The sequence below is a fragment of the Calidris pugnax genome, unplaced genomic scaffold (genome assembly GCF_001431845.1).
Source record: "Calidris pugnax isolate Ruff unplaced genomic scaffold, ASM143184v1 scaffold18, whole genome shotgun sequence".
Taxonomy (NCBI): Eukaryota; Metazoa; Chordata; class Aves; order Charadriiformes; family Scolopacidae; genus Calidris; species Calidris pugnax.
In genome coordinates, this window is record NW_015090812.1 from 9,483,763 (window position 1) to 9,511,683 (window position 27,921).

Consider the following 27,921-nt stretch of genomic DNA (forward strand, 5'->3'; position numbering starts at 1 on the left):
TATAAGGAAGCAGTTGAAAAAACCTCAAGCAAGTTTAAGGCCCCAGTAGCTGACCACCACCATCACAGAGTCAAGCTCTGATGGCTCCCTCTGTGAAACAGCAGTTTGTCTTTTAGTGACACAACAGCAAGTCAATCCAACTCCCAACTTGTGTAACTGCCGGTACTGTGCAAGAGCATTTGTAACTACCATTTGCCTAATTACTGGCAGGCAGAAGACATGGAATATCTATCTGCCCTCCTGTAGCATACAAATTAATTTACAAATTCAACACTCACCGTCACTGGCCCATTTAGAAAACTCCGGTGTTATTCGAGTACTGGGTGTGCCACCACTAGAAGAGAAAAGGGCAGAATGCTAAAGGTTGAATACAGAACATTTTGCTGCTCGGGAAAAGCTACCCTTTCCACCCACCACTTCTGTCTCAATACTTCTATCCGTCAGTCAAGGTTCCAAAATGTGAGCAGTTGGCCTGCTGCAGGAGGTGGTTTTGTGCTAGTCCACATTTCCACTAGTGTTCTCCCAACCTGCACTTCTAGCTGCGACCTCTGCTGAATCACATGGGGGTTGTGATGCTGACTGAAGGATGGGATTCAAACAGCACCTGTGACCGTAGGCTCATTTTTGAATACACAATTTCAAAGATGAAAACCTTACTCGTGAACAAAAATCCTTTGTGTTGCGACAGCTTCTCCCTTTAAGAATAACTTTACACCTGCACAAGCCTCCTCTTTTCCATCTTCCCATGTGAGGAACAACAGCACTGAAGTACAGACAACTCCTAACCCTGTCCATTCTCTTGCAAGCCAATAACAGAGACTGTAAGAGAAAGGAATCTTCTGAGCAGGCTGCACACCCGTCACTACTTAACACTTTAGCTCTATGAGCCAAGACAGTTGCACTCAAAAGGTAAGGTAGGCTTATGCTTCAGGGCATCAGCTTTTGTACTTGCATTTCTACAGAAACTTGCCGGAATTTCAAAGTGCTTTTACAAGCAACATCATCTCTCCTGTTTTAGAGTTCGGCCAACAAGGTCTGGAGTTGTGCAAGCATCTTGTCCAAACAGCAAAACAATGTGTCAGGTGCAAGCCATGAGAAGGAACTGGGCCTCCCGGCCTTAGGTCCTCTGTCATCTCACCAAGCAGTAAGTGCCCACAGACACCAAAAAGGGATACCCTGATACCCTCTTGCTATGACACCACTTTCCTGGCTGTGAAGGAGCTTCAGCATCTTTGAGGCCCTGCCTACAGACAGCACGGTTAGCAAAGTATTGAACGGACCAATGGTTTGGATCCAGTTGGGCAAATGCCACTTTTCTATGGAGTGGAACCTAATTTTGAACTAGTGTTTGTGACAGGCTAAGCAGTAAGAAAACTTCATTTCACTGCTCTATCAATCACTTCAACCTTGACCTCACAGGATCACTCAATGAAAGAGATAGAGGGGTAATTTAAGCCCTGTTTTATGCAGGGCAGAGGGCTTAGAAAGCAATCCTACTTCCCTGTTAAAACTCATTTTATTTGCCTGAAATGCTTCCCCAAGTGCCCTGAACGCTGGCTGCCTACATTCTCCACACATATACATGAGCAGAGCACACATCGTACCCTGACCTGCCCCAACCCCAGAGATGAAGGCAGAAGGATTAGTGTACTCTACAATACAATGGGACGCAATGAAATCATACTCTGGGTGCCAGACTCCTCTGAACAAATGCAACATGTGCCGATGTGGATGGCATCATGTTATACTACTACTAAGAGGCCACATTTCATTGTGAAGTAAGATGATGCATAAGGCCTTATGCATAAGGCACAGTTTCCCATCGCCAGAACTCACCTTCTGTCCAGCACTGCTCAGGGGAGAAGATGGCACTGGCTGGGCAGTGGTGTAGTTAGGGGAGGGAGAGTGTGCAGGAGGCTTTATGAAACTGCACAAGTAGAAATGGAGACCCACCATCACACTATGCCTCTTTCTAAGCCTCTCTTCTTGTCACCCTTGCCTTTAAGCGAATGCGTATTTTCCATGAATTGAGATTCCCCAAAAGTAACACAAGCAAATTAGAGAAGCACAGTACTTACTTTAAAACAGCACCTCGGAGCGCCTCCCTTTCTTTGGCTTCACCTGGCTCTTCCCCAGTGCAAGGGATAACGTCTGCCTCTGTGTACCTGAGCACAAGGGGTTAAGGAACATACGGCCTTGTTGCAGACAACAGAAAGACTTTTGAGATAGTTGGGACGGTAGTTGGGACACGGAACAAATTCAATCCAACTTGGAGCACCTCAAAAGAAGAGGGGCTGGTATCCAAGCAAGGTCCCAAAAGAATCTTGCTTTTTAATCCTGGCTTAAAGTTTTGTTTTCTGTGGAAAAAAATATAAAAGTCTTTTGATAGCAACATGACCCACAGCCTCTTAGAAGGGGAAAACCGCTTCCTCAACCTCTGCAAGCCTAACTTGCACAATTCCACTATTTCTGTTTGAGGTACAGAGATGATCTATCAGTTAAGGGTTGTGGCTTCACTCTTAGAGGCTGGTACAGATTTCAATAAAATCTAATTCTATAGTGATGCCTAACACCCTTGCAGGAATTCCTCCTTGCTGGAAGTCCAGCTTCTGCAGGGCAGCAGTCTGCACACAGCCCTCCCAGAGCTATGTCTGAAGAGGCTGGCTCCCAGATGGAGAAGATCCCCAAAACTGCCTTTAATGATAGTTATGCCCATGAAATGTATAATGAAAAAAAATTCAGTCTCTCAGAGCGGCAGGTGAATAGTGCTTGAAAAGTCTACTGCACTTAACCTCTAAAAACAAAGGGGTGCCCTATGGAAAATGAACTCAATTCCTACCCATGAAGCAGGAAAAGTGATCTGTATGGAAGAAACCTTGATGGATAGAACAGATTGCTTATGAAACCAAATACAGGAACGCTAACTTTGATCTCCTGCAATTTCTCCTACAGACTTCACCAACCATGTCTGAAGTAGTGCTGCATCAGCAGAAGGATCTCAAAAAGCAGCAACTGGGGATCCCTCCTATTCAAATAACATGGGAAATGGGGAAGGCGGTGCCATTTTCAGTAGGGCTGGACACAGATTATCCATCACTACCCAGGGCAGCGCTGTAGGAAAAGGAGCTGAAAATGTCACTCTGGGTTCCCTCTCATTAAGAGCCTTTCAAAAACGATACTGTGGTTTCCCGTATTCAAGTGTGTCGTCCCCATCCACATCCAGGTCGGCGTCGCTGTCTGGATTCTCTTTGCCGCTGCACATGATGAACCCAGAACCTGAAAGAAAATAAAACATGTGGATGGGTATTTGAATGGGAGGTGAAGTGAAGGAGATCTCCTAAGAATAGTGGGACAGCACCAACCTGCAGGCTGTCCTTCACTCTTAATAGCCTCACAAAAGGTACCATCTCTAAAGACTGCACCAAGGACAATTTTCTGAAGACTGCACAGAAAACACTCACAGAAAGGATGCTGGATTTTATGCTCTAAAATTCCCCTCTAAAATATTTTCAACACTGTAAATAAAACATTGTTGAGCTTCTCCTCTCCACTTCAGTTATTCAAAAGCTGACAGCACTAGAAGTGTCTCTCTCAAAGGCAGGAAAAAAACTGAAGCAAAATAGAGAAGACATATTTTTCATAGAAGTAGTTAACACAAAAACTACACTACTAGCAGGTAAGAGAATCCACAGGGACACACTGAATTGGTCCTTACTTCAGGTACAGAGGGCAGCCAGAGGCTAAAATACAATTAGAAATATATACATATATATTTAAATGCATTTAGTCATGGCTTAGATTTTTATAATATAAAATGTTTAAGAAAAGCAAACCTCTTTCTAGGAAAATATGAGACTCCACCCCTTACAAGCATTTTTTTTGTGAGCAAATTCCAGTGCAAGCCAACAAGACTCCTGCACTTCCAACAAAGGTGGATCAGGCATAAGCCCAGTCCCAATTCCAGCAGGAAGCAAGAACAAACAGTTACACCTGAGACTGAACTGAGTAACAATTGCCACTTTCTAACAATAAATACACTTATTTTGGTTCTCAAGCATTTTGTTGACTGTGTTATTGCTGATTGCAACCAGGCTTCTTTTCATGGGATCTGCATGCAGGTACATACAAAGATGAAGCTTCACATGATATTTGCTGTCTAAGATTTTTTTAAATGGAAACAAACTAAGGAAGACACATATTTACTCTTTGTGCAATCTGACACTAGGCACTCTCTCTCCCAGGAGACTGGAAATAAAGCAAAGACCTCCTGAATCCCAGGATGGTGCAAGATACTTGTTTGTGCTCAATTCTGCAACAGATCTAAGCTGTTTGGAGACATAAGCTGCATAGACAGAAATCAGCTTGCTCGTGCAGTGGTCTCTTTCACTGAACACCCCACTGTCCAGGCAGCAGAACTGGACACCTGTCTCATGGACAGAGGGTATCTGGTAAAGCCTGAAGGACCTGGCCAATCCAGATGGCTGGTGGCCAAAGTCTGTGGCTAGACCAGGGAGCATGCCCCATTGGCAAACACTGAAAGAATAAAGTAGAGGTAGCCTTGGCTTTGCATAAATTCCTAAAAGTGGTACATTTCTGCAGCTCTTAAGTGCAGAAGACAGGTTAACACTGATGTAAAGCACTGTTTATAAGGTGCATGTCTGAAGAACGAGGACATTCCCAAGCGCTAGGGTAGCCCTTTCAGAGCTACAATGTCTGGGTCTGTTCATCATGGTGCTCTCACCAGCACACTTACACAAGCTTGTGTTGTCAGCAGCAAACTTTCACTTTCCCAGCCCAGAAGAGTGAATTATATTTCTAACAGTTTGCAGCGTGCAGAGAGTGGGGCAAGGCAAAGGTCTCATTTCCAAGGACACCATGCAGACACAGCTCTTTACTGTCGCTTTCTAGGAACGGAGGCTCTTGCTGATTCATTAAGCCCCCAATAAAATTTGTTTATATGGATTTGATATTTCTCTTCCCTGAATATAAAGAAGGTCCTTAACGACTGATAACCATAGCATGACAATGATTTTAAGACTAACCTTTCCCTAGGAGCATAAACTACCTTTCACTTCAAAGTAATTGCCAGCCTTAATTTTCAGCAGAGGTAACAAAACTGGGATCGACAATCCCGAATCCACCGTCTGCACCAGGTACTGCACGAGGCCCATCCATGCCTGTAGGTCAGCTCTGTGGTGTCACTGGGGCAGCCCTCTGCCAGCAGACCCCGTATGAAGCGTTTCACGTACTGGCCGCACGCTGCCAGCCAACAACATGTGTCACGAGCTGCCTCCTCCTGCTGCAACGGCTCCATCTAGTAAATCTTGAATCCTCCAGTTCATCACAATGTTTGGGAGAAGATTTAGAGGAGCAAGAGAGACCTGTCAAAGAAGCTGGATAGTCTTTCAAAGCTGCCTTAGAAGTTGCAGTGGGCAATGGGGTGGTGATTTACGGGCATGGCATTTAACCTGCTGTAACACCATCCCCTGCACCTGGCATTACTTTAGCCCATCACTTCTCAAAGGCCATAAACTTTGGACACACAGGTCTTCATTTTTCTTGTAGCTGTGGGAAACACAAATCATGCAAAGCTGGAGCTGTGACTTGGCCAGTCCCAGAGGTGATCTGAACATTAGCCAGACAATGAATACTTGGAACCAGTGCCTTGGGTGGGGGAAGGTGTCCAAAGAGTGAAGGTAAATGGGACTGCTCCCGTGTCCCTCTCTCTGCAAGGATGCTAAGCACACAGCACACATGCACCTTTCCATCAATTTTGTTTCCCAGTGACTCAAGCCAACTAGTGGTTTATGGTTAGAGCTTAAGAAAAGAAGACCTGCTTACTGCAGTACAATTTACAAATATTAAGGCACCTTGACTTCAGAATCCTGGTGTCCTTGCTCTCAAGACCTTTGTACTTAAGAAAATCCCTTTTAAGTCTGTAAGGAAAATACTGCACAGACCTTTTGCTGAATCTGGCTCTATAATAGGAACTGCTGCATTGCCAACAGAGTACTATCCCCCCGTACACAGGGAGGATACAGAAGAAGGGTTTGGACAGTACGTGTTATGGTGACAGATACATACTGGGATGATCTGATACAGCACTGCAGTCAGAGAGGAGGGCACAGCAGAGAAGTTCATAGGTTAAAATGAGGGGCAGGAGAAGAGCAAATTTTCTTTTCTGATTAAACAAGGGCTCCCGGGCCAGGGCCTAAAGGAAGCTGCAATAAGGCGATCCAGCTCTCAGATTTTCACCAAATATGGAATTTGTGTTTTTTTTTTTTTTTTTAACATGACCAAGTCCAATCCATTACAACATGGTAAAAAAAAACTGATTCAGAAACCGTATGCTAAACAAAGTAACCTCCATGTACCCACAAAGACTCTGAATATAAGCTGTGCTATCAGTTTTAGGACTTCAGAGGCTGCTTTAAAAAAATAAAAAAAGGAAAAACAAAATTAAAAAATATGTTTCTGATGTGAATCAAAAGGTCCATAAATCCCAGTACCGCCACTGCATTGCATGCAAGAAAACACCACAGAATGGGATGCAAAGCTCGGTCCAGCATCACCTGCAGAGCAAAGGGCGGGCCATGGGCATCCTAATGCCCCTTCATCTGCAGCAGGGATGGATTTTGAGACCAGTTCCGGCGGACTGGGGTTTGGTGCCACAATTTCGACCTGACCCTCCTTGTCTAACTTCCTGGGGTTGCTTCCATGCACAAAGCCAGTGAAAACACCCACACAGCTGTTCAAATATTTGACGTCTGAACTGCTTGACATTATTCATTCATCTCAGGCTCATTCAAACCAGATTTCTGGACAAGTGCTGTTATAAATGGATTAAGAGGACCACTAAATGCAAGGAAGGGCCGATAGGATCACACCTGCTTCTCACTAACTCAGCCCAAGTGTAAAGAGGGCTCACAACTTCCAGCTCCTGCCGGCGGCGTGTGCTGCCATCCAGGAGCAAGGAAAACGTGAGATGGAGCAGAGAGAGTGTCAAGCAGAATAAAGTGGCCTTTGCAAAGGCACTGTTTTGGATCTGCTAGAGGAGAACGAGAGCTTCCAGAAGAGCCCCTTACCACTACACAGGAATGATTTGCAATTCAATGGCATACACTAGGAACTGGGAAGGGTTCCTCCAGCAAGCATCAGCTTCTGAAGGTCGGGCAGTAATCCACGGCCATCAGCAACGCTGCCTAGAACGGACCTCTAAAGCCAGTGCCGCTATCCAGAGGTCAATGCTTGGGACCAGAACTTTATCCCAACGTGTTAATAAAGTGAAATCCGACAACTCAACGTTAAGTTGTGAGTTTGACCTAGGAATTCACTAGAGACACGACCTGTTATACACAGAAGCAGCTGCGACTCTCACGAGGAGAGTCACCTAAGGCCTGAGAAATGTAATTCCACATGTGAATCTGAAAATGCTGCTTTCAGGCGAAAGAAGAACAACTCGAAATGTAGAGTCTCCTATATCTTTCCCTTGTTGAAGAATTTTTTGCTCTTGCTGTGCATTTGGTAGGAGGGAACCTCTTGTCACATGCTGCCAGCCCCCGTACAATTAGTCTCCTGATGCTAAAGCAGCACGATCCTCTGACAGTCTTAATCCCTGCTGCCTCCTTAAGGTCCAGACAAACAGGAGTGAGCAGGCAGGTCAGATGCGGGGGCCATTAAGCAGAGAAAAAACAAAGTTACAGCTCTGTCTCCAATCCCCATTGCTCTTGTAGCCAGGTGCTCTGACAAGCAATTCCAGCACTGGTATTGAGTGGCACCTCTATAAACCCTGTGACAGTTTGGGAGACAAACTCCCCCATCAATCAGAATGTACCTATCAAGATCACTTACCCAGAGCGCCCGCCACCCTCCAGCACTGTGTACACAGCTTTGCTTGGGCTGGCCTCGGAGCAGTCCGCCCAAACACCAATTCAAGGCCATTTCTGAAAAATCTAGGTACTCTACACAAGCAACAGTGCTTCTGAAATAGGGAAGAGCTCTGAAAAGCAGGGAAGATTTGCATCCTTCTGCACTGCCCCCAGGCAGCAGGTACTGGCAGGCTACAGGAATCTGCTGGGCTTGAAGGAGACTAGAAAAATTTCCCACTTTGTTCTGTGTGCAGATTAAGAACAGGTAGAGGTTAATCTCAACAGAACCCCTTTTCTTCCCCTTTCCTTAAGTTTTCAGAGCACTTTTCTTTCTCCTAAGGCATCCCCTGTGCCTAAGCATCCTTTCTGACCTCTACGCTGCTTCTCCAACCTCCCTTCCTTTGTGCAATCCCCCGATGGCCGGTCATCCCAATGTCTCCCAGGTGAACAGTGGCTCTAGCGAAGATCGAGAGTCATTAACGTGAGAGATAAGCAGATTCACAGAACAGATAAAAGGGCCTCACATTCAAGTCCCTCCTTTTCCCCGTCGCATTCAGTGGCAGATGGTCAAAGTGACAGCATATGCTGCTTCAGGTGCTGGCAGCGCCGCCGGCTCCTGCGCGGGCACGAGCTCACAAGGAGACTGGCAGACCCAGGAGCAGAAAGGAAAGACAACCAGACCAGTGGGGACCCGAACGACCACAGCCAAGTTTCACCAGCACAGTTTGGAAAACACAGACTTACTATGCCCCACCTCGGCTCCTCAACTCCTATCTGGGCAGATATGTCAGTTTTGGGGGCCAGCTGTTCTGTGTATATTTAATTATCAGTCCAAATAAGACTGGGGAACAAAAATAAGATGTTAATACTATTATTTGCACCACCATTATAAATGCAGCTACTAGACACAGCTCATGCAGAGGATCAAATTCATCTGGATAACTAGTGTTTCTCCTGTTTGGCCCTCAAGGAAGGTGGAGGTATTCCAAATGCATTGGAAATAACCTAGAAATCCAGAATTTTGTGTAAGTTCTGCAAGTGGGTCTAAATCCAAATCCACCTCAGGGGTGTGCAGCTCTACTGCAGCATGTTTTGGCTGGGAAGAGGCATTCATTCTGCTCGCAGGTAATTTACACGTGTTCAGGAAAGAAGAAAAAAAGCCTCCCGTAAATCTTCAGAACTGCAGCCTTTGCTAATTACACTCCTTGCAGTAACCCCCTTCTGCACAACCTCCCTTTCCAGCACGTTCAGTCTATTTTCTTAACGAAATGTCACTCGTTGGCTTCTTGGAGAGTAAAAACAATGAAGGCAATAAAAGTAGTTTATGCAGACACACGGCCAGGCCTCACACACACTTCCCGAGAACGGCTCTAAACCGGGTTTATTTCATCAGCTGCTGAAGTATCCCAAACTAGTACTAAGAGGACAAGGTGGCACGGATGCTGTTTTATTTTAAAAGGCATTTGGAAGAAAGAGAAAGTCATTAGAGATTCTTGAAAACAGGAGAAAAGTAGAGATGAGGCCATCCTGAACAGCACTCTTTCTGCAGATCTCTAACACTTCCCCAGCCCTATTTTTGGACAGTGAAATTGTTCCCCCTTTTTCCTAGCACAAACGAGGACAGAATAGTTCCTCTGGTGACTTTCTCAGCCTGTTGCAGGAAAAACGACATTCAGAGGCCGTGAAAAGCTGCTTGCAGGATGAGGGCTTCATTTCTCTGGAGCCAGATCCATTTCAAGCAAAACAGTGATTTACCTGGAAAACTGACACCCAACTGTGTTGTTACAGCGTACACCTGAAATAGCAGATGCATCCATCTGATGCCGTCTATTAGCTCCCACAGAGGCACAAATGGGCTGCCAGAGACCTGACTGCCGCTTCCCAGCCTCTCGGACGCTTACCGTGATCTTTGCTAACAGATCAGGGGGAACAGCTGCCTTTAAAGAAAGGGCCATATAATTTTATGACCATTAACATCATTTCACAGCAGTGTGCCGAACAAAGGGCAGGCAAGCTCCGCTCCACAGGATAAGAGCCAGCTGCTGCAAGGCTCAGGAAGAGGCTTCCCTTCCCCTCACAGCACAGGAGTATTCCAGAGATTTCTTTTATGCCTCTCTGCAACCCATCGGGTGCAGATCGTGGCTGTGGAGGTGAAAAAGCACTTGGCCCAAAGGTCTGATCTGGTGTGGCCACTCGTGCATGGCTGCCTCCTGCATGATGCACCAAGGTGAGAACAGTCTCGTCTCTATCTCAAAGGCTGCTCTTCAAAACCCAGAGCTGAAGTACAAAAGCAGCAGCAGCGGCAGCCACGGTCTTTGCAGCTATGGCTCCTTTTCCACAGTCAGGGAAAGGTGGATCTGAAAGCTTTTGTTCCCCTGGGGAGAGGGTGGAAACAAACAAAAAAAGGAAGAGGGAGAATTAAAGTAATCTTGAATCACTAAGCAGATTCACATCACTGGATCAATAAGCACCACTGACAGGGATCACAGGAATGTCGCAACTTTGCCAATAATAAAGCAGCACAGCAGAGCTCGGAGGATGACTTTTCTAAGGCAGCCGAGCATGAAGCAGCAAGGCTGGGGAACAGCTGAAAGTGACACCCGGGCTTACAGCGGGCCGCTGCCAGCAGCGGGGCTCGATGCAGTTTGCTTTAAATAATGATGAGCACAGAGATTGTATTCGTGGGAGAAAGGCAGCCAAGGACTGGAAAAACCAAGAGCTAAATTTCATGGGCCAAACCCATACGTTCTTCCCCCCAAACTAATTCTTTTCTAGGCTGGAAAGAAGAAAGAAAAATCAGTGCTAATTTAATCAATTGATCAGCCTATTGATCGCAAAACTGGAGCTGCTAGTTAGCCATGTGCTGTAATGCCCTCAACTCTGAAACCACAAAACACACCATTGATTTCTTCACTTCCAGCTCCAAAACAAGAAATAAAGCCGGGCTTTCAGCGGGAAAGCAACTTCCTCGTCCAGGGAGAAGATGCAAGCAAAGGAGAAGAGAGGCCAGGAAACAGGGACAGCCGCGTCTTGCGAGGTTCAAACTGAAATTAGTTACAGATGCAGTCGCGGTGTCTTGTGTAAACTCTATCGATTGGGTGGCTGACAGTCTTGGGAGCCTCCATACTAGGACAATCAATCCGGCTGCAGTGTCACCTGCCACTTTGCTGAACAGTTGACAATGCAATTATCCAGTGTGGAGGCAGGGAGTTGGCGTGTGTCAAACGCAGTTAGCCACTTTCCGGGCACTACTCGATAATGCGTTTCACCGCCGAGTGCAAGAGACGACACGCGGAGACAGGAGCTGTTTAGAGCCATTGAGACCCGTGCTCCTTTTTCCTTTAGAAAAAATCTCACTGCCCCTGACTTAACAACTGTATTCTAAAATGCTATTAAAATCATGTCAATCAGCTATTGGGTTCTTAAGGCTGAAGTTTGACCTGAGTGTCCAAGAAGTAGGTTGCAGTGCTAGCAAAACTGCAGACACTCGGAGGAAAATAAAATAAAATAAATAATTATTAAATGACTGTCTTAAAGCCTGGGACTTTCAAAACCAGAGCACACAGACCACTAGCAAAATGGATTGCAGAGAACAGCCAAGCAAGCGCAGCAGATGGGACTGGAAGATCTTATGCTGCATGTCTGAGATCTAGGAAAATTGAAGTTTAAAGGGACGCTGTCAACTTGAAACCCAGTCAATTTCAAAAAATTGAGTAGTTTCAGGTGCTCTACCTGCTCCCTTACTCCCCCTGCCAATTTTCACAGTGTTACAACTGCATTTTCTGTTTTCTTTTTAATTAATTTTTTTCCTCCTTCCTCTGTTGCTGGGTGACAGACATCCCTTTTCCTCCTCCAAGTACAATACATAATACTGTCAAATAGAGAGAATTCCCTTTCTTCCCGCAGAAGATCTTTTCCTGGTTAGAGTGGCTGTCGCCGTTACGTAAATCAAACATCAAGGTTTAGTTGATTGCGCTCTTTTCAGCTAATGAGTTCTGGCAGTTTGAGCATAAAACTAGGTTCTTACATTTTTGCATGTGTTCAAGCAAACAAAAATGTACTACCAACAATCAGGACTTTTAACTGGTATAAACACCATTTTTTTTCCCTTTCAGTTTAAGTGATTTTTACTTTGCTGAGTCCCATCGATTACTTTGTGTTCCAAAATGAAGACAATGCTGCTCCTTGAAGCATTATATGAACTTTAAACACATGTGATATCTAGCATTAATTACATGGTAGGTCACGATGGCCTTTGTACATAAGGTAGGAATTCTGATTTTTTTTTTCTCAAGTCATGTGCTGTTCTCATCTGTTTTTCCTGCTCAAAGTCAGCTCCCGATATTAATATACAATATAATATCCAAGAGACATTTATTAGCCACAGAATCCCTCAAATTCTATATGTGGACACAAACTAGGGAGAAAGAGTCAGGTACTACCCATCTGATTACTGTATATAACACTATGCAAACAGATCTGTTGGCATTTTTAGGTCAAGCATCACAAGTACTTGCTCTCAAAGGAGAGAGGTGCAAACATTAAGGAGTTGCTGGGCTACTCCATCAGACCAGTACAAAGTACCGTCCTTCAGCAGCGGAGGGATTACCAGGATTACCACCGTTTTACACAAGGGCTGAGGTAAGGCATACAAGTGCTCTGGGACTCAGCAGCCCTCTAAAGGGGAGATAAAGCATAGAATAAGCACTCGAGAAACATGAAATTTATACATCTCGCCCACTTGGAAGATTGCAGCAGGTGGAAGTGACCTGCAGAAGGTAGCAAGCGAAACACAGGAAGGTTAAAATCCCAAGACTGCGAGGCTGGGAAGGATGCTCAGATGTACAGATGCATTCACCTTAGAGACTAGGCAACAAGGGACACTGACACTGGAAAAGTGACAGCGAAAGGCACTGAACTCAGCTCTTGCTAAATGGGAAGAAGATTAAGAATTTCATTATGGCAAAGATCCCCTATGCTCTTACCACAGACTGCTCTAAGTTTGCTTTAGCCTGCCAGGGTACAATTCTGACTCATCTACACAGAAATGGGGAAGATGATTCTGATTACTGGACTGTTCTTCCAAAAGGCCTAAATATTCCAGTGATATCTTCTATTTCCCACACAGTCTCTTAGAAGAAGTCACACTTTTACTGTTCAGCTCAAATTCTTTTGTGAATTTGAGTAGATCAGTCTTTACCCTCTTACTAGTACTATTTTAAATGGTGTCTAAACCTCCTGGCACGGAAAAAATGGAAAATCTGCTTGCCTCCTGAAGCTTTCCTGCATGCCTCATTATTTTTTATCTGAAAAAGAGGACACAGCTGGCTACTAGCTGAGATTCTAGAGCAAGACTTTTAAGTGCCATCTCCAGCTTTGCTACTATCTTTATAACATCAGAGAAGACGTTTCTCCATGCTTCAGTTTCCACATACGTGTAACACAGATTATGCGGAGTTTTGTTGGAGAGTCTGATGTTCATGAAATTGCACTGAGAAGCGCAACTGAGTTTTCCTCATCTATTTGGAGCTTTCTGCCAGGCAGTTACCAGACACAAGCAAAGTTCCTGTGTCCACAGACACCTGCTGCTGGCTGAGGCAGGAGAACTGAAAAGCATCTACTTCAATTTTGAGGTCAGGACCTCACACTTGAGAGCGTGCTTCTAATGTTGCATGTATTTAGAAGGAGAACGACATGGGAGAGCATATTGCCCCAATGCTTTTTCTTGGACAACGAACCCCTGCTGGAGGAAGGCTGGCCTTCAACATTCGCTGCTCAGACTGAAGCACATCTTGATTCTGCAGAGACAGAAAGCCGACAGCGGGACTGCAGCCATCAGCTGGAAACTTTCAGACATTTTAATATAGTCCCACTTTCCAGGCAGCTGCCCTAATTGTGTATGACGTGAGATGCAATGCAAATGGGCACCCAAGGATAACTGTAGTTTGTTACAGTTTATAAGGCTTTACCAAGCCCCTCTTATGCATATGCTAAGTTGTGCTGTTCTTTTCCCTTGATAAGACATTAGCAAATAGATACAAGCCCCTTGCTCGCCTGGGAGGAGGGCAGCATGGAGAAATAAAGAGAAAATTCAGAGTGAAGTAATCCCTGTTTGTTTCTCCTTCTTCAAAAGTATCACAATCTATCAGACAGATCCTTGTCATGTTGATCTTTCTTAGAAAGCATCCTTCCCTGAAAATGCCCTGCTTACCATCTTAACATTTTCAAAGTCTTTTTCTCTTCTGTGTTATTTTTTGATGCAACTGATGTGCTGAAGGCAAAGAAACCCAGAAGAGCAGCGGTGACGAGCCTGCTACTGTGCCTGGAGGAAGGCTTTTTGGTGGGGGAACTGGAGGGGAGAAGAGGAGGACGGGGCGGGTGGAGAGAACTTAGCTACAATTCTTCAATTCTTCCATATCTAAAGAGGACAGCAATCTCTGTTCTATCAGACCGCGTGGCTCATGCTTTAAATGGTACTTGCTGCTCGCTTGCTCTCCCTGTCTCTGTCTCTCTCCCTTTGAAGCAGACTGGACAGCTTCCTCAAGCTGGCGTTATCACTCCCTCTAACCACTCTTGGCAGGCAATCTAATTCCCCCTGAAAAGGTCACCGCCATTTTAACTGCCTTTCAATCACATTAAGCACGCTGCCGCTCGTGCTCAGAGCGCTGCGCCTGCAGCTCTCCTGACTGAGGTGCGATCGATAAACTGACATCCCGTCCGTCTGTCTGTCCGTCCGTCTGTCCCCCCCCAAACCCCAATCTCCCCAGCCGCCCCGTCCCACGCTCGCCTCCTTCCCCTCGCCTGGACGAGCTGCCCTCTCGCAAAGGATGGCCAGAGACCGAGTGACAAAATCCTCTCCTCAAACCCAAAGCAGCAGAAGGGAGCCGCTAACCTGGCATTTATTAATCTTTGTCCCATCTGCTAAGAAACAGAAGGATGCGAACAGCTCCCCCCCAGCCCTGTGTTCCCTAGACCTACAGAGGCATAGACTTCAGAGGACAGTTTGCCCAGGCACCGGTCCAGACACCTTTGAAGCTGTGTTACAAAGAACAAGCCTCCCTCAAGCTTCCCTCAATGCAATCATTACCGTTATCTCTCCCCCCGCCTCCCCGTGCTGCTTTTTTTTTTTGCAGTTACTGAGTTATGTGTTCCACCCATCGATCCCTGTGTAAGACACTGTTTTAAGTCCTCTTGCCTTTTGACTGTGCTAAGCCGTTTAAGAGATGACAGCGGCTTCTATCAGTGCGAAGCTGATGCGATTCTTTTCAGATAAAGCACTTTTTTTTTCCCTCTTCTCCACTCCCCCCCTCCCTTTCCCTTCTTTCAAGCAAGAGACACACACACACAAAAAGAGACACTGAATCTTTCAAAGGGAAAAAAAAAAAACCCTTTTGAACTTCCCTCAGGAATTCTTTAAAGGGATAACCTTACAGTGTAAACACTGAGGGTAACGTGCATCCATCCTGGAGAGGGAACAGAAGAACTGCTACAAATATGTTGAGTGTTAAAAAAAAGGAAAAAAAAAAAAAAAGGCCATCAGAGAGAGCCACTTGATGCTTTCACTTGTGAAGCCTCGTTGGCTTCCTAAACACAGAAAGTCATTAGACAAAGATGGCATGAAATAATCCCCTGCAACAAAGAGCTCCAGAGAGGGATGATCCAGAGACGTGGGCATAGATGATTACTGAATGTTCAGGCATTTCAAGAGAAATTTGAGTCTTGTGACACTGTTCAGAGATAGGGAAATATTTGATTATTACATCTGTATAGCTTTTCACTTTGAAGCACAAGCTTGATTTAAATAGCTCTTGGTATTTCACGTCGGTAACCTTCTGCACCCATCCCAAACAGAAGCAAGAACTCTCCTGCTACAAATCCCTACTTCAAACAGGACCTCTGCTGAAACACAGCCATTTCAAATCCTATATAATTGGCAATAATCTTCACTTATACCCTGCATTCTTCCAGTTTTGGGTAAGCAAATTAAGTGATAGAAAATGAAGCTGTAAGCAGCCAGGAGGAAAGCTAGAAGCACAAAATAATTCCTGGCCTGAATGCGTTCACCAAACCCAACAGCTTAAGAGACAACATTCTGGTCCCAGCACTTCTCAGTTACATCATGTTCCTACTTGCTGCCATCTCCTGTTCTTTCCACCTGCTACCTCAAGTACGCCAAGCCATGGCAAGCAGGAAGGTGTGCTTTGGCTCTGCTACACTGAACCCAAATGGGGATTTTCAGCTGCAACACCAACACAGAAGAGAATTTCCACCTTCTAAGACAGCCTCAAAAGTGAGAGGAGCAAGTCTTGCCTGCAAGAGCTTTGGAAGCAAGAAAGCTTCATCCTAGGAACCATATAAGAGTCTCAGCCTTTGATTGCTCCTACCTTCCAGAAAACCTGAGCAGGGCTGTTCATTTCCCTGACCTTTCTGTTTTCAAGAAGAATAATCCCAAGATCTCCCAATGTTCCCCCACCTGAGAACCTAGCAGGATCTTTCATATAATTAGCAAGGAGTTTTCCTCACCTTTAGTGTGATATGAACTTTGTCCATTAACCAAAAATGATAAAAAGGAGAAGCCAGGACCTGTTTTAAGTTTGAGTCACTTCTGTAATGCTGCCCAGTGGTCAGACTGACCCATCCAACACACGCTCGCCACCGTGTCCCGCTCCCCCTTTGCCCAGCTCTGACATCTCCTCAAAGCAACACACCATTAAAACCGAAATTAATGAGACACATGGATGTCTATTTTCCCCTCCGGTTTTATGTATTTCCCCATGTCATCTCTTTAGACACTGGTGACATGCCTGTAGCCTGGCAAAGGCTGTCTGGCATTATAAAAGGCCTTCGATTTCCACATCGCTGCTACTTCTTAGCAAAGGGAACGGAGCCAAACACAAAGCCTCGGGTGACGGGGGTTAACGAGGGCCTTGCCAACTCCAGACAAAGCAGTTTTAAGCATTGGAAAGCATCTCCAAAACATTGTGCCATGCTTCAGGGCTGTAAATTAAGAATTCTGTCCCTAAAACAAGGCAAGAGCCAACACTGGCAGAGAAAGGAAAAAGACAGTCACCTTAAGGTTACCTGAGAGTGCACAGAGTAGGCCCCACTACTGCAACAAGGAGCAAGTATTTTGCATTTACACACCCTAATCACATCAATTACACACATTTTGTCCACCTGCAGGCTCATTAAAAAGAGGGTCTCCACATGACTGAAGCAATATGCAAGGTTCAGATCACACTCAGTGAGTTAACTCAAAACCAGCCAGGAACGTTAACCAGATGAAGACAGCACAATGTCCACACCAAAGGAAGCAGAAGACTGTGCCCTCCTCAAACTCAGGTGTTTGATGGGGGTGAAGGAAGAAACTACACACGCCCAGAAAAGGGCAGAAATGAACTGAGTAGCTTTTTCTAATCAGGCCCAGCAGTGACTATAGAGGTACACTGACATCCCATGCTTCCCTACTATGGACAGTAGCAACTACGCTACGTAAATGTAGTCTAAGGCCCTGCATGGTCTCATCAGAACTCTACCTGGGATCACGTACAGACTCAACTCTCCCTGTGGGCACAAAAAAAAGTTAAGATAGATAAGGCTACAGACAGAGGAAGCGACAGTGTGAGCTTTACTGGGTAGCCTTTAAAACCCCTCAGAAGCTGCTCCTTCACCTCTGTGCTCCTGATCATCTGCTCTGCTACAACCAGCTACAATTTAATTTCAGCAGAAGGTAAGAGCAGATCAGGGGTACCAGGCTGTCAAGCGAGCATACGGCTGGCTTTTAAGTTCAACTCCCTTACATAGTAGCCTTTCCCCTTGAGATATTTTAAATTAAAATCCAAGCTGATATAGGAAGAGATCACATCCCATCCTCTTTATTGAACGGAGGGAGCCAGCATTCCTCCTCTCATTAGGCATGCGCTACGTGGATTGCTTGCGAGAGACTCTCCTCAGTGCTAGAGGTTCATGCCAACGAACAGTTTAGTAAATCCTCCTCTTCGAGGCCAAAGGGCTGAGTGTAAGAAAGGGGCCAGGTTTCTAGCTAAAATTACATTCACCAATAAAGCTCACAAGAGGTCAAATTTTGCCATAACTCACTCTCTCCTCAGTAACTGATTTCCCCGTCACTAGGGAAGGAGCAAAAGAAGGAAAAATAAAATGTGTTTGTCTGAGAGCCCTAAGGGCTTGCAGTGCTGGAGGGGCAGAGCAGGTTCCTGGATTCTCATTTATCAACCTTAAAAGGGATGGAGTGATAAATGCACAACCGGCCCTTTAATATTTTATGCAGGTGCTAAAGCGACTTAGCTGTCACCTTCAATACATCACCAGAGGCTGATACACCAGCTTTCGTCACTCCAGGCTGGGAATTTTTACAATTTCATTTCTATTTCCTTCTCTTCACATATTTCCACGTATTTCTTACTATGTGCAACATATAAAAAGCTATTTTCCCCAAATGATCTCCCCATTCTACCCATTCCTACTCATTCCCTCTTCAGCCACATCTTGAACAAGAAATAACGTGACGCTTTTGTTCAAGATTTGCACAAATTTTGACTCTCATCATTCAAGAGGCAGAAAGCTGAAATCACTTCACTTTCCAGCAAAGGCAGAAGGCCCTGCCCTTTGTGAAAGGCAAATCTCTAGATCCCTCCCTTGCAAGACAGACAACGATCAACTTCCACAGCAGAATGATTTACAGTAGCCCCCAAAACACCAGCGCACCTCGAAATCCTCCCTCCAGGAGGGTAGTAGCCCGTATCCTCTTCTGTCCGCACCATTCATACTCTTCAAAGCGGTTGCCGTTCTCGTTCTCGATGTCCACAGAGTCATCCTCAGTCATGCACGAGCCTTCTCTCTGCACGGGGTAAAGCAGGGGCAGAGTGTTGAGATGCATGAAATAACTCTCGGGGGTTAATAACTCAGGGTGGGATGGAGAAGATAAACTGGACTGTTCCCAGGGCAGCTAAGTATAGAGCAGACAGTAGCAGCTACTCCCGCCCCCATTCCCAGTGATCTAAATCTAGAAGTAAATGGGTGCTGGCAGAACCTGACAACCTTAAGATCAAAACAAGTTGCAAAGTTCATCATTTTTACACAAGAAATTTAAGCTCTGGTTTCTACAACAAAGCTGGTGTGCGTTTTAACATGCATTCCTCTATTGCATGCACAATTCCCCTATCATGTAAATCACAGATTCTTTTGACCCTCAACGGGAATGTTCTCCTAGACCATATTTTTTGGGCACACTGATCAAAAGACACCTCTCTTTACCCCATGCACCTCTTGAGGCAACAAGAAGGAATTTGTTATCATCTCTATTGTGGGCTTTTCCTGAGCAAGCACAGAAAGCCCTATGACACAACTCTCTCCCTCCCCTAAGGCTTGTTCTTTCTTCTTCCTTGCTGTCTTTGGGATGAACAGCCAGACAACTGTTCTGCTCAAATGCACTTCCTGGAGTAAGATGGTCATGCAACGTTTACAAATGTCAGTCTGTTACAAAAGATCCCAACAAAAAAAAATATAATTCTAATGTTGTCAAAGGCAGATATCCGAAAGAACTCCTCTTCCTGTGTAGCACAGCAAGCATGAAGTCCTATAAAAGGCTTCATAAACTTCAATAGCTCTACCTTTACAGTCTACAACTTAGACTTCAGTAACAGCAAAAGGGTGCATGAAGTAAAAAAGTTACTAATGCAACATAAGAGAAAAATCCAGAAGAATCCATCTTCCAAGAAAAGGAGAAGTGACTACAGATCTTAGGGAGACACAGTTAGCATTGCCTGCAAGCTCAGCAATGTTAGTTTTTCCCCCGTGTTAGGTCAACTGCAGACAAAGCTGGGAGTAGGGAGAAGGGAATGGCAGCTGGCGATCCTGCTGCGCCTCTACCTTTGCAAGGCATTGTTCCACATGCCTACTCATCTCCTCCTCGGATCCTGACAGAGGTCGGCTGCAGAGGGGACATACCTGCCCTTCGTCTTGCTTCCTCCGTTTCATTTTTCCAATCCGAGCTGCATAGAAAAACCAGGGAAAGAAAAAAAGGAAGACATGTCAAGTTCGTAGCTCCACTCTTCTCTCTATTTGCTCAGCTCCAAGTCATAGACCCTTGGCAGAAATGGTAAGATTTCACACTGGAAAGCCCCGTTGCAACTCCCTATTCTGATCTCTGTAAACAGTACGGAGACTGTTACTTAGCACTTCCCAGATTAAAATTGTAACCTGTGGCTGAGTACAGTCTGATTTTATAAAGGCAGCCACACACATAACTAGGAGAGGGAATATCTGCTGCACATCCCCAGGTAAGTTATTCAAATGGTTAAACACTTTCTCTTGGAAGCCAGAAATGGTTTTCAAAGTTGAGTGATCAAGCCACTGAGCCCTGTTCTGGATTTTGCCTTCTAAGTCCTTCTAGTGCCATCCACTAACACATCTATTCCCTACGCAGGAACTTGCTTAGACCATAGAAGGATGATGGAGCACCCAAAAAGCCTTGTATAAGGTATATTAACAGTCATCTCCAGGACCACAGAGTCTCCTGTACACCCTGAATAATTCTTTCACAGACCACCACAAACAAGTCAGAGCAGCATCTTAGTAGCAGGTAACATTTACGGAGGGCAAAGATCTTTGCCATGAAGAATGCAGCACCTATGTTAGATAGCTCCTGGCCCTCTCTGTAATTTTTATTTCGCTATTTTCACGTAGAGGAAAACTGGGGCTACAGTGCCTTCTTGAGGGCACGCTCTGGGAAACAAATATGTTAGGAATTACAATGATTAGGAAAAACAGCCAAGGTAGCCTGTTGCTTAATCCAATCTCTGGTTAATTTGAGCCATGGTTTAATGTGATCAAAACATCTGGCACCAAATCATTTGCATTAAAAAGAACTTCTGTCCTTTATTACAATGGCTTTAGGCAGGTATTACTGAATAACTCAATCACTGGCTGCAGGAAAGTCGCTGTTTAATTAATAAGGAAGGTCAAAATTCTGAATGAGAGACAAGGAAAAGCCCAAGGAAAGCCCATGTGATAATTAGAGATGACACCACCAAAAAGCTGTGTTAGCCAGAAATCGTTACTGACATGGCGAGCACTGTGGCATGTTCTGAATGCTTTCATACCCGAATACTGTGGGATCAACAACTCCCTGCAGCCAACGAGTCAGAGAAAGCTGCTGAAATGCCAGGAAGAGGAGGACCAGGGTACAAGAAAGTTTCTGTCCATTGCTTTCTAAAGTGCATCAGTTTATAACTCAGTTGGTGATGTGGATGCACTAAAGTTTCATCTGAACACACCAACACAGACCTGAAAGGACTCTTTCAGGGCTTTCTTGTTGCCTTCCCCGGACTCAGGACTTTCTGGGTTAGGGTATACTTTCCCATGATCCAGAATCAGGAATATTCACCATCCCCTACACTCTGTGATGCTCCAGGATTAATAAGGCTTCAAATTATTCCCTGGGGATTGCTTTTCCTCACTGCACGAAAAAGATTTGTAGGAAAACTCCCTCCAAAACAAATCTTCTCTCCCGGCATCATGAAAAGGTTCCTGCAAATGTGACATTTGTAGAATAAGAGACAGCAACTTCAGACAATAATGAAAGTGTTTTTGAGACCTGGCACTTTGAGAAACAGACTGTCAAGCAAATGCACACCACTTTCATCAGTCATCTAAACTTCACTGCTGAAGCTCCACAACCCTCACTTGTGTAGGTTACACCACACTGACAGCTCCACAGCCCACCTGCTTCTCCACACGCTTCAGGTATTTCAGTACTCCTAGTGGGGAATTTTAAGAGTTCTCCTTTTATTTTGTCTGCTTAAATCTGTTATTTTATCTATAGTGTCAGCTTCTACTCCAGAAGGTAAACCACTTGACTTCCAGTCAATGCAGAAGCAAACATTATGAAGTGTTACCACTAATTTGTGTCCAAACGAATTATGTTCCACTTTTAAATAAAACAATGACCCCCTACAAGTTTTCTGTGTTTTTTCCCCTTCCTGAACCCTAAACCACTATCCTTCCTTCAACATCATCCAGCCCTGTTACCAGAAACAGTCAGTTAAGCCATGCTCCTTCTGGTTTGTACTTCAGTGCACAAGAGACTTGTGAAGTTCTGGTTTAGTGAATACCTATATCCTCCAGTACAGCTCTTTCGCCTAAGTTTAGAATGGTCTTTCCTTGCCTCACTGCACAAAACAGGGGAGGAGGCTGGAATCAGACAGGACTTGAGTGCTCTCCAGCAAACATCTATCCAACCAGAGAAAAACAGAGAAACAAAGCCTCCTCCATCCTGACCGCAGACACATCTTTCTCTCACCTCATGCTGTTTTTAAACAGAGAAACGTAGGGAAGGAGCAGTTTAATTATTCTGGTAGAACTCCCCATGGCAAATCAATTCAGCTAAGTCGGTCTGCCTGGCAAGTTCATTAGGATTTTTAACTTTTATATCACCATCCTCCAGCCTCTGCACTGTAACAGTGATAAAAGAAAGACAACTTGTTTTTGGTCTTGCACTGATAAGTTCTCTGAGACCGTTTTGCCAGAACAAGCACCTGTTGAAGTGTTAGTGCAGAGCTGGGAACCTCGCTCTGCTCCAGCTCCACAAAGGACTCAGCCAACAGCCCCTCTCTTGCCTCATTTAGCTCCGCCGAGAAGCAGCCCTTTAAGTTCAAGTGCCACAAGTGAAAAAGCCACTGGAAGAAAGAGGTGTCGAAAACAAATCCCCCTGCCATTTTCATTCTGTGGTCATTAGCAGCGGCAGCGTCGTGCCCACGGAGGCCCAGGGTGCCCCTGGTGACAGCAGGCACCGAAAGGGAATGCTGCAGCCTGGAAAGCACGTCCCGAGCGGCGTTGTCCCTACCCGACAGGACACGCAGCCCGGCTATCACTTCCAATCAGCGCAGAAGGGACGGAGCGGCCCCAAAGGCAGGGGGTGATTGTGGCGCTGTCCCGAAGGGGAGCAGCTCAAAAGAACACGCAAGTGAGACCACGGGATTGCTAATTAGTGTTGATAGATGCGATCATTTCTAATTAGCTCACTAATCCCTCTCCCCCTCGCTCCTGTCACAGGAGCATGGGAGAGGGGAGAAAAGGGGAAAAAAAAAAGCCATTCCCTCTCCATTCCCTCTTGTAATTCAGGAGCATAAAAACACAGCCAGCGGAGGACTGGACGCAAGAAGAGGATGGAGCTCAGGGAAGGAGGTTTTTGTACAAGGCTGACCCACTCTTATCTCTGACTGAACAAAGACCCCGCAGTTATTATTCCAGCCTTCTGCCAGGAGGTGAGGAGTTCACTAATTTTTATTAGCATTAATAATTATTATTAGGCCATCTGAGGGCTTTCAGCACCTCTGAGGCTTCACTTTTAACAGACATACATTACCCTACACACCGTTCCTGCTGCATGTGCTTGTTCTCCGTCAGGTTACACTAAACCGTCGGGCACCCAGGGAGTTTAAAGTCTTCAGGGTGTATGAATGAGAGAAAGTAGCACATGGAGGTGAGCAAGAACTGGGACCTTCTGCAAGGGCTGGGGGCTCAGTTACGGTCTCTGACTTAATTTAGGAGCTGTGCTGGCTAAGGGAGCTGCTCTCCCCTTTCTGAATACGAGGCCTTTTAGGACTATGTAAGGTAAGAAGCTGTTTGCAATAGAGGAGGAGCCAAACTGCACTTGACAAAGCCTCTACTGCTGAGGGTACACTGACCCCTGCCTTCCCATGGGTGCAGGCAGAAGAATCATGTAATCGTTTTGGTTGGAAGAGACCTTTAAGATCATCAAGTCCAACCACTAACCAAAGGAGCCAGCCCACCCCCATCCACAGACACCGCTGCCTTACGGGCAGGAAAGACTAAGGACATTTTTCTCACAACAGGCTCTCCCCATCAAGGCTAAACCTCGTTAATGCCTAAAGATCATGTTATTCTCTAGCCCAGCAAAACTTCCTGAGAGAAAAGCTAATGGGTTTTAGTTTTCACTGGTACTCCCCTCCCCAAGCAAAAATTCACCTTCAGGACAAGGCACTAATTACCTCAGAAGTGCTCTTACATAGCATCTAGCAGTGGCCACTATACAAACCTCTACCACAGCATCAAAGGAGATGATTAAGTTACTAGCCATATCTCTTATGATTCCCTCCACCAGTTTGAGTGGTCCCCTGAGTCCCATGCAGACATCATTAGCAGCTCCTGCAATGGCAGGCCAATCAAATTAAGTGGAAACATTTTTGTCTCCTTTCCAGTGAAAATCATTCTAGCTTTATTCCTCCCCCACCCATCAGCTCCAAAAGCACACAACATGCTGGTGGTGGTTCAACAACAAACTGCATGGTGACCACCTCCACGGAGGTCTGCCCAGCAAAGCAGGCTTATGGTCACCACCAATACAGTGATCAGCTTCTCGGGCAGGTGCAAAAGGAGCTTTATAAGGACCTATTTTACAACTCTACTGAGAATGCCAACTTTACAAATACCCCTCAATTTGAATCAAAAATATTCAAGCACAAGAATTAGCTCCCGCTCTCTGCAAATCTACAAGAGGAGACTGAGGAGTGGTTATACTTTGTAAGACCTATCACAAAAAGCTTCTGTGGCTGATCAACTTATCCAAGAGCAGGATCCAAGGGAACAAAGGCAGCAACGGCAGAGCACAAAAAGCCATCTCAAGAACAAGCTAAAGCAAGAAAACAGATGGTAAAGAATGAATCTGTTTCAGACCTTATGTACAATTTGCTGCTCATCTGCCAGGGAGAGAACATTAAGGGCCAAATTCGCAGAAGGGTCTCAGTGGGGCTTTCACATTTACATGGCCAAACTTCTACACAGCTGATTTTCAGCAATCTGACACTATTCTCCAAGGCTGGCACCTACTTAACCTGCTGAATCCATGTTCTGATGCACTAACCCATAGCTTTGTGCCTCTAATTTTGAATGACTACCTAACCTGCTCTGCACCGCTAAACTCCATAAGCATCAATTTACAGGGTGGCTTAAAGTTTCCAGTTTGGCAACACTGGAAATAAGACGAATGAAAGAAATCCCTTCTTTATCACATGGGTTCGTCAGGAATCAGCACCTCATACTCCTGGGTTCACAAGGACACAACCTCTGCAAAGTGAGTTTAGCACAGGTGAGAGGTGCAGGATTAACTCACTGAGGCTGATGGGGAAGTTCAGACACAAACACTCAACTGAGACTCTAACAGACAGAACATTAGCCTCCTGCTCCAGAGCTTGCAAACACATTCACCTTACTTACAGTTCAATTTAAGTAAAAGGTTTGACTTACAGAATTAAAATTCTGGACTGCCAGGTACCTGTGAACCACGTAACTATCAGGACCTAATCCTGTTGCAGCCAGGCCAACAGCAGCTCACAGAAGACATCTCCCTCTCTACCTTCTCTTTATTTAGCTCTTGTTGTGCTTTCCCAAGTGAACACAACAGGATGGAACATATCAAGGAGATCTGCCCAAAGCCTGGGAAGCTGAGATTTGAGTCAAGGACTACGTGGGAGAAGAGCAAACACTGTGAGACTGCATTTTATGGGAGGAGTTTCTAGAAGTGATACTGGAACTCAGCTGGTAACAAACTTGACAGACAGCAAGATAAACTGTTTACAACAACACTGAAAAGTAGACTTAAAACATAATAAAAACAAAGGATATGGAAGATGCAGCCTATCTGTCAAAGAAAAACCTATATCCTAAGTTTCTTCAATGTGTCAATAAGAATATGAAACAAATAGCCAGGTATCCTTGGACAAGTCCTACATAACTTCTGTCAATGTAAACTAACGGTGATAAGGAAACCATTCTCACAGAGCAAGGTATAAAGTTGCGTTATTGATTAGAAGTTCATTAAAACACAAGATATAGACAAATAAGCATTTTTTCCCCCCAAAGCACTCAAGTATTCTCCATATGGAGCAACACTGCTTAAATAACCGTTTAACAATAATGTGGCAAAGCTTACAAATACCACGAAGTTATTTTAGTGCAAACAAACGTGGAGGAAGAAGCAAGAAAGCAGGCTGAGTTCAGTGGTCACAGATACAAAGTCACATGCATAGAAAGGAACAGTACAACCTATGCAACCATCTGGCAGGATACTAATCTAACAGCACAGGGCTGAACCAGGCATCCCTACAGGTATGTTCTGGGAACAGAAGTAATCAGAGTCATATAAAGGTAAGGTCAGGAGGAACCACTTCCGATCTAGTTTGACCTTCTTTGCCACCCAAAGCACTTCAGCAAATATTTCTGCATCCAGCTCCCTAACGTCTGGATCTAGTGCTGTACAACAGAACGGACAGGAAATACCAGTGTTATAAGGGTATTATACAAATTATTCAAATGCCCTCATCTGGAACACAGCTTTTCTGCTCACTGTACCCCAAAAGGTGTATACAGAAAGAGTAAAAGGTTCAGCAAAAACAATGCAAATGCTGTACAAAACTAGCAGGCACCATTAGATGATGAGCCCAGGTTCACAAAAACATCCGAGAACAGGGCCCAAGAGGAATTCCTAGATCTCAGACTACACAGAGTGGGCCACAGGCCAACTTCAGGCTAAAATCAAAAGCATAAAGCACTATGGAGCCAGTTCAGCAGAGCACACTGTCATCGAGAGCTTTCATTCATCCTGAAGGACTCCACAACACCAAGAAACTCACAAGCATGGCTCAGACTTTTTTTATTTTTTTTAGTTTAAAATAAGGTAATGGTACATTGTTGGCCTGAAAAAAGGTGGAAGGTGGGAACTTTTGCTCCAGCTAACCAAAAACGATAAAGAAATGGTTTGACATCACTGACTCCAGAGACCTCTGTCACACAAAACAAGTCAGTTCAGAGCAGTACCTCCAGTGCACTGCAGCTGTCTGAAGTCTGTGAGGAAAAGGGTCCACCTGCCACTGCTGGCAGCTCGCTGAGCTCATCTCACAGCACAGAGGTGAGCACACCTGCCAGCAGTTACCTGCAGCTGATGCAAGGCGACTCATCTCTTTGATGTATGACTTAACAGACTTTCAAAAGTTCACGGGTTCTTAGCCCTCAGGGTTGATATTTAAAAATCTCCGAGTGAGCTCTGAATTCTGTTATGTATAACTTAAAGTTACAGGGTCAATAACTTAATAACACTTCTATCTGCTTAAAACTATGCTAAACCTGTAGCACTTCAAGTTCAAGCGCACTCTTTTGGTATCAGTACACTCTAAAGCCTTTTGCTGTTTTATTAAAGTATCTCTATCTTCTTCTAAATAAACCGCATCAGCACAAAGTCACTGGTGTAATCTCAAACTATCAAAGCAGGAAGCTCAAAATTCATGAGCCTCTGACAGTCCCAACAACCAAATTTTGACTAAATGCTACATATTAGACCAGCTAGTGGCAATACAAAATGACATAATGGAATACCGTTACTATTTAAATGGTAACTTTTGACTTCTCTCAACTTTCAGAAAGAGTTTCAACTTCTTCAGCTCAAGTTAAGAAAAAAAGTATACTTTCAGCTTTTTTGCTGATTTATAAACAGAGATGGGACTTTCTCTCTTTGAAATAAAGCGACCTTTAATTTGGTTGTCAAATACTTTGTACTAGAAAGATTTGTAAAGTTTTTGTAAGTAACACCCAGAAATACAAGAATAAAAAGCAACGCACCAGCGTCTAGGGGTTTGAGAGAGAAGGAAAAAAAAAAAAAAAAAAGAAACACTACCAAAACATGACGTCAGATGCAGGGACGCTCGGGCTGCTGGTTTAGAAAGTTTACTGCAAGATTCTGCCAGGTGAGCCGGGAAAGCACGGCAGCCTGGCCCCGTCTTTGCCTGGAACACAGGGTTCGGGGCCTGTGGATAACTCGGCCGGGGGGATACCAGCGGTGAGAACCGCATCCCGCAGGCGGCCAGGGACCAACGTGGAGGGTTTCACCCCAAAACCACCCCGCGCCCCCACCAGCCGCACGCTGAGGCGGGTCGCAGCTCCCGGCCCTGCGGTGGGGTGTGTGTGTGTGTGTGTGAGGATTCACGCAACTCTGGAAAGTTTTCCGGCCGGGGAGGCGGGG

At 45.1% G+C, this 27,921-nt stretch overlaps 1 protein-coding gene across 1 annotated transcript in view; it reads right to left on the reverse strand.

Annotated features, from left to right (window-relative positions):
• The window catches only part of RNF220 (ring finger protein 220), a 245,300-nt gene that overhangs the window by 31,117 nt on the left and 186,262 nt on the right, over positions 1 to 27,921 (reverse strand). Inside the window, exons 7-12 of the mRNA XM_014938949.1 lie at positions 27,577 to 27,771; positions 19,758 to 19,879; positions 18,594 to 18,726; positions 3,180 to 3,276; positions 2,079 to 2,165; positions 279 to 334 (exon numbers count right to left, since the gene is read on the reverse strand). Of these exons, the coding sequence (XP_014794435.1) occupies positions 279 to 334; positions 2,079 to 2,165; positions 3,180 to 3,276; positions 18,594 to 18,726; positions 19,758 to 19,879; positions 27,577 to 27,771 (690 nt within the window). The remainder of the gene's footprint in view (positions 1 to 278; positions 335 to 2,078; positions 2,166 to 3,179; positions 3,277 to 18,593; positions 18,727 to 19,757; positions 19,880 to 27,576; positions 27,772 to 27,921) is intronic.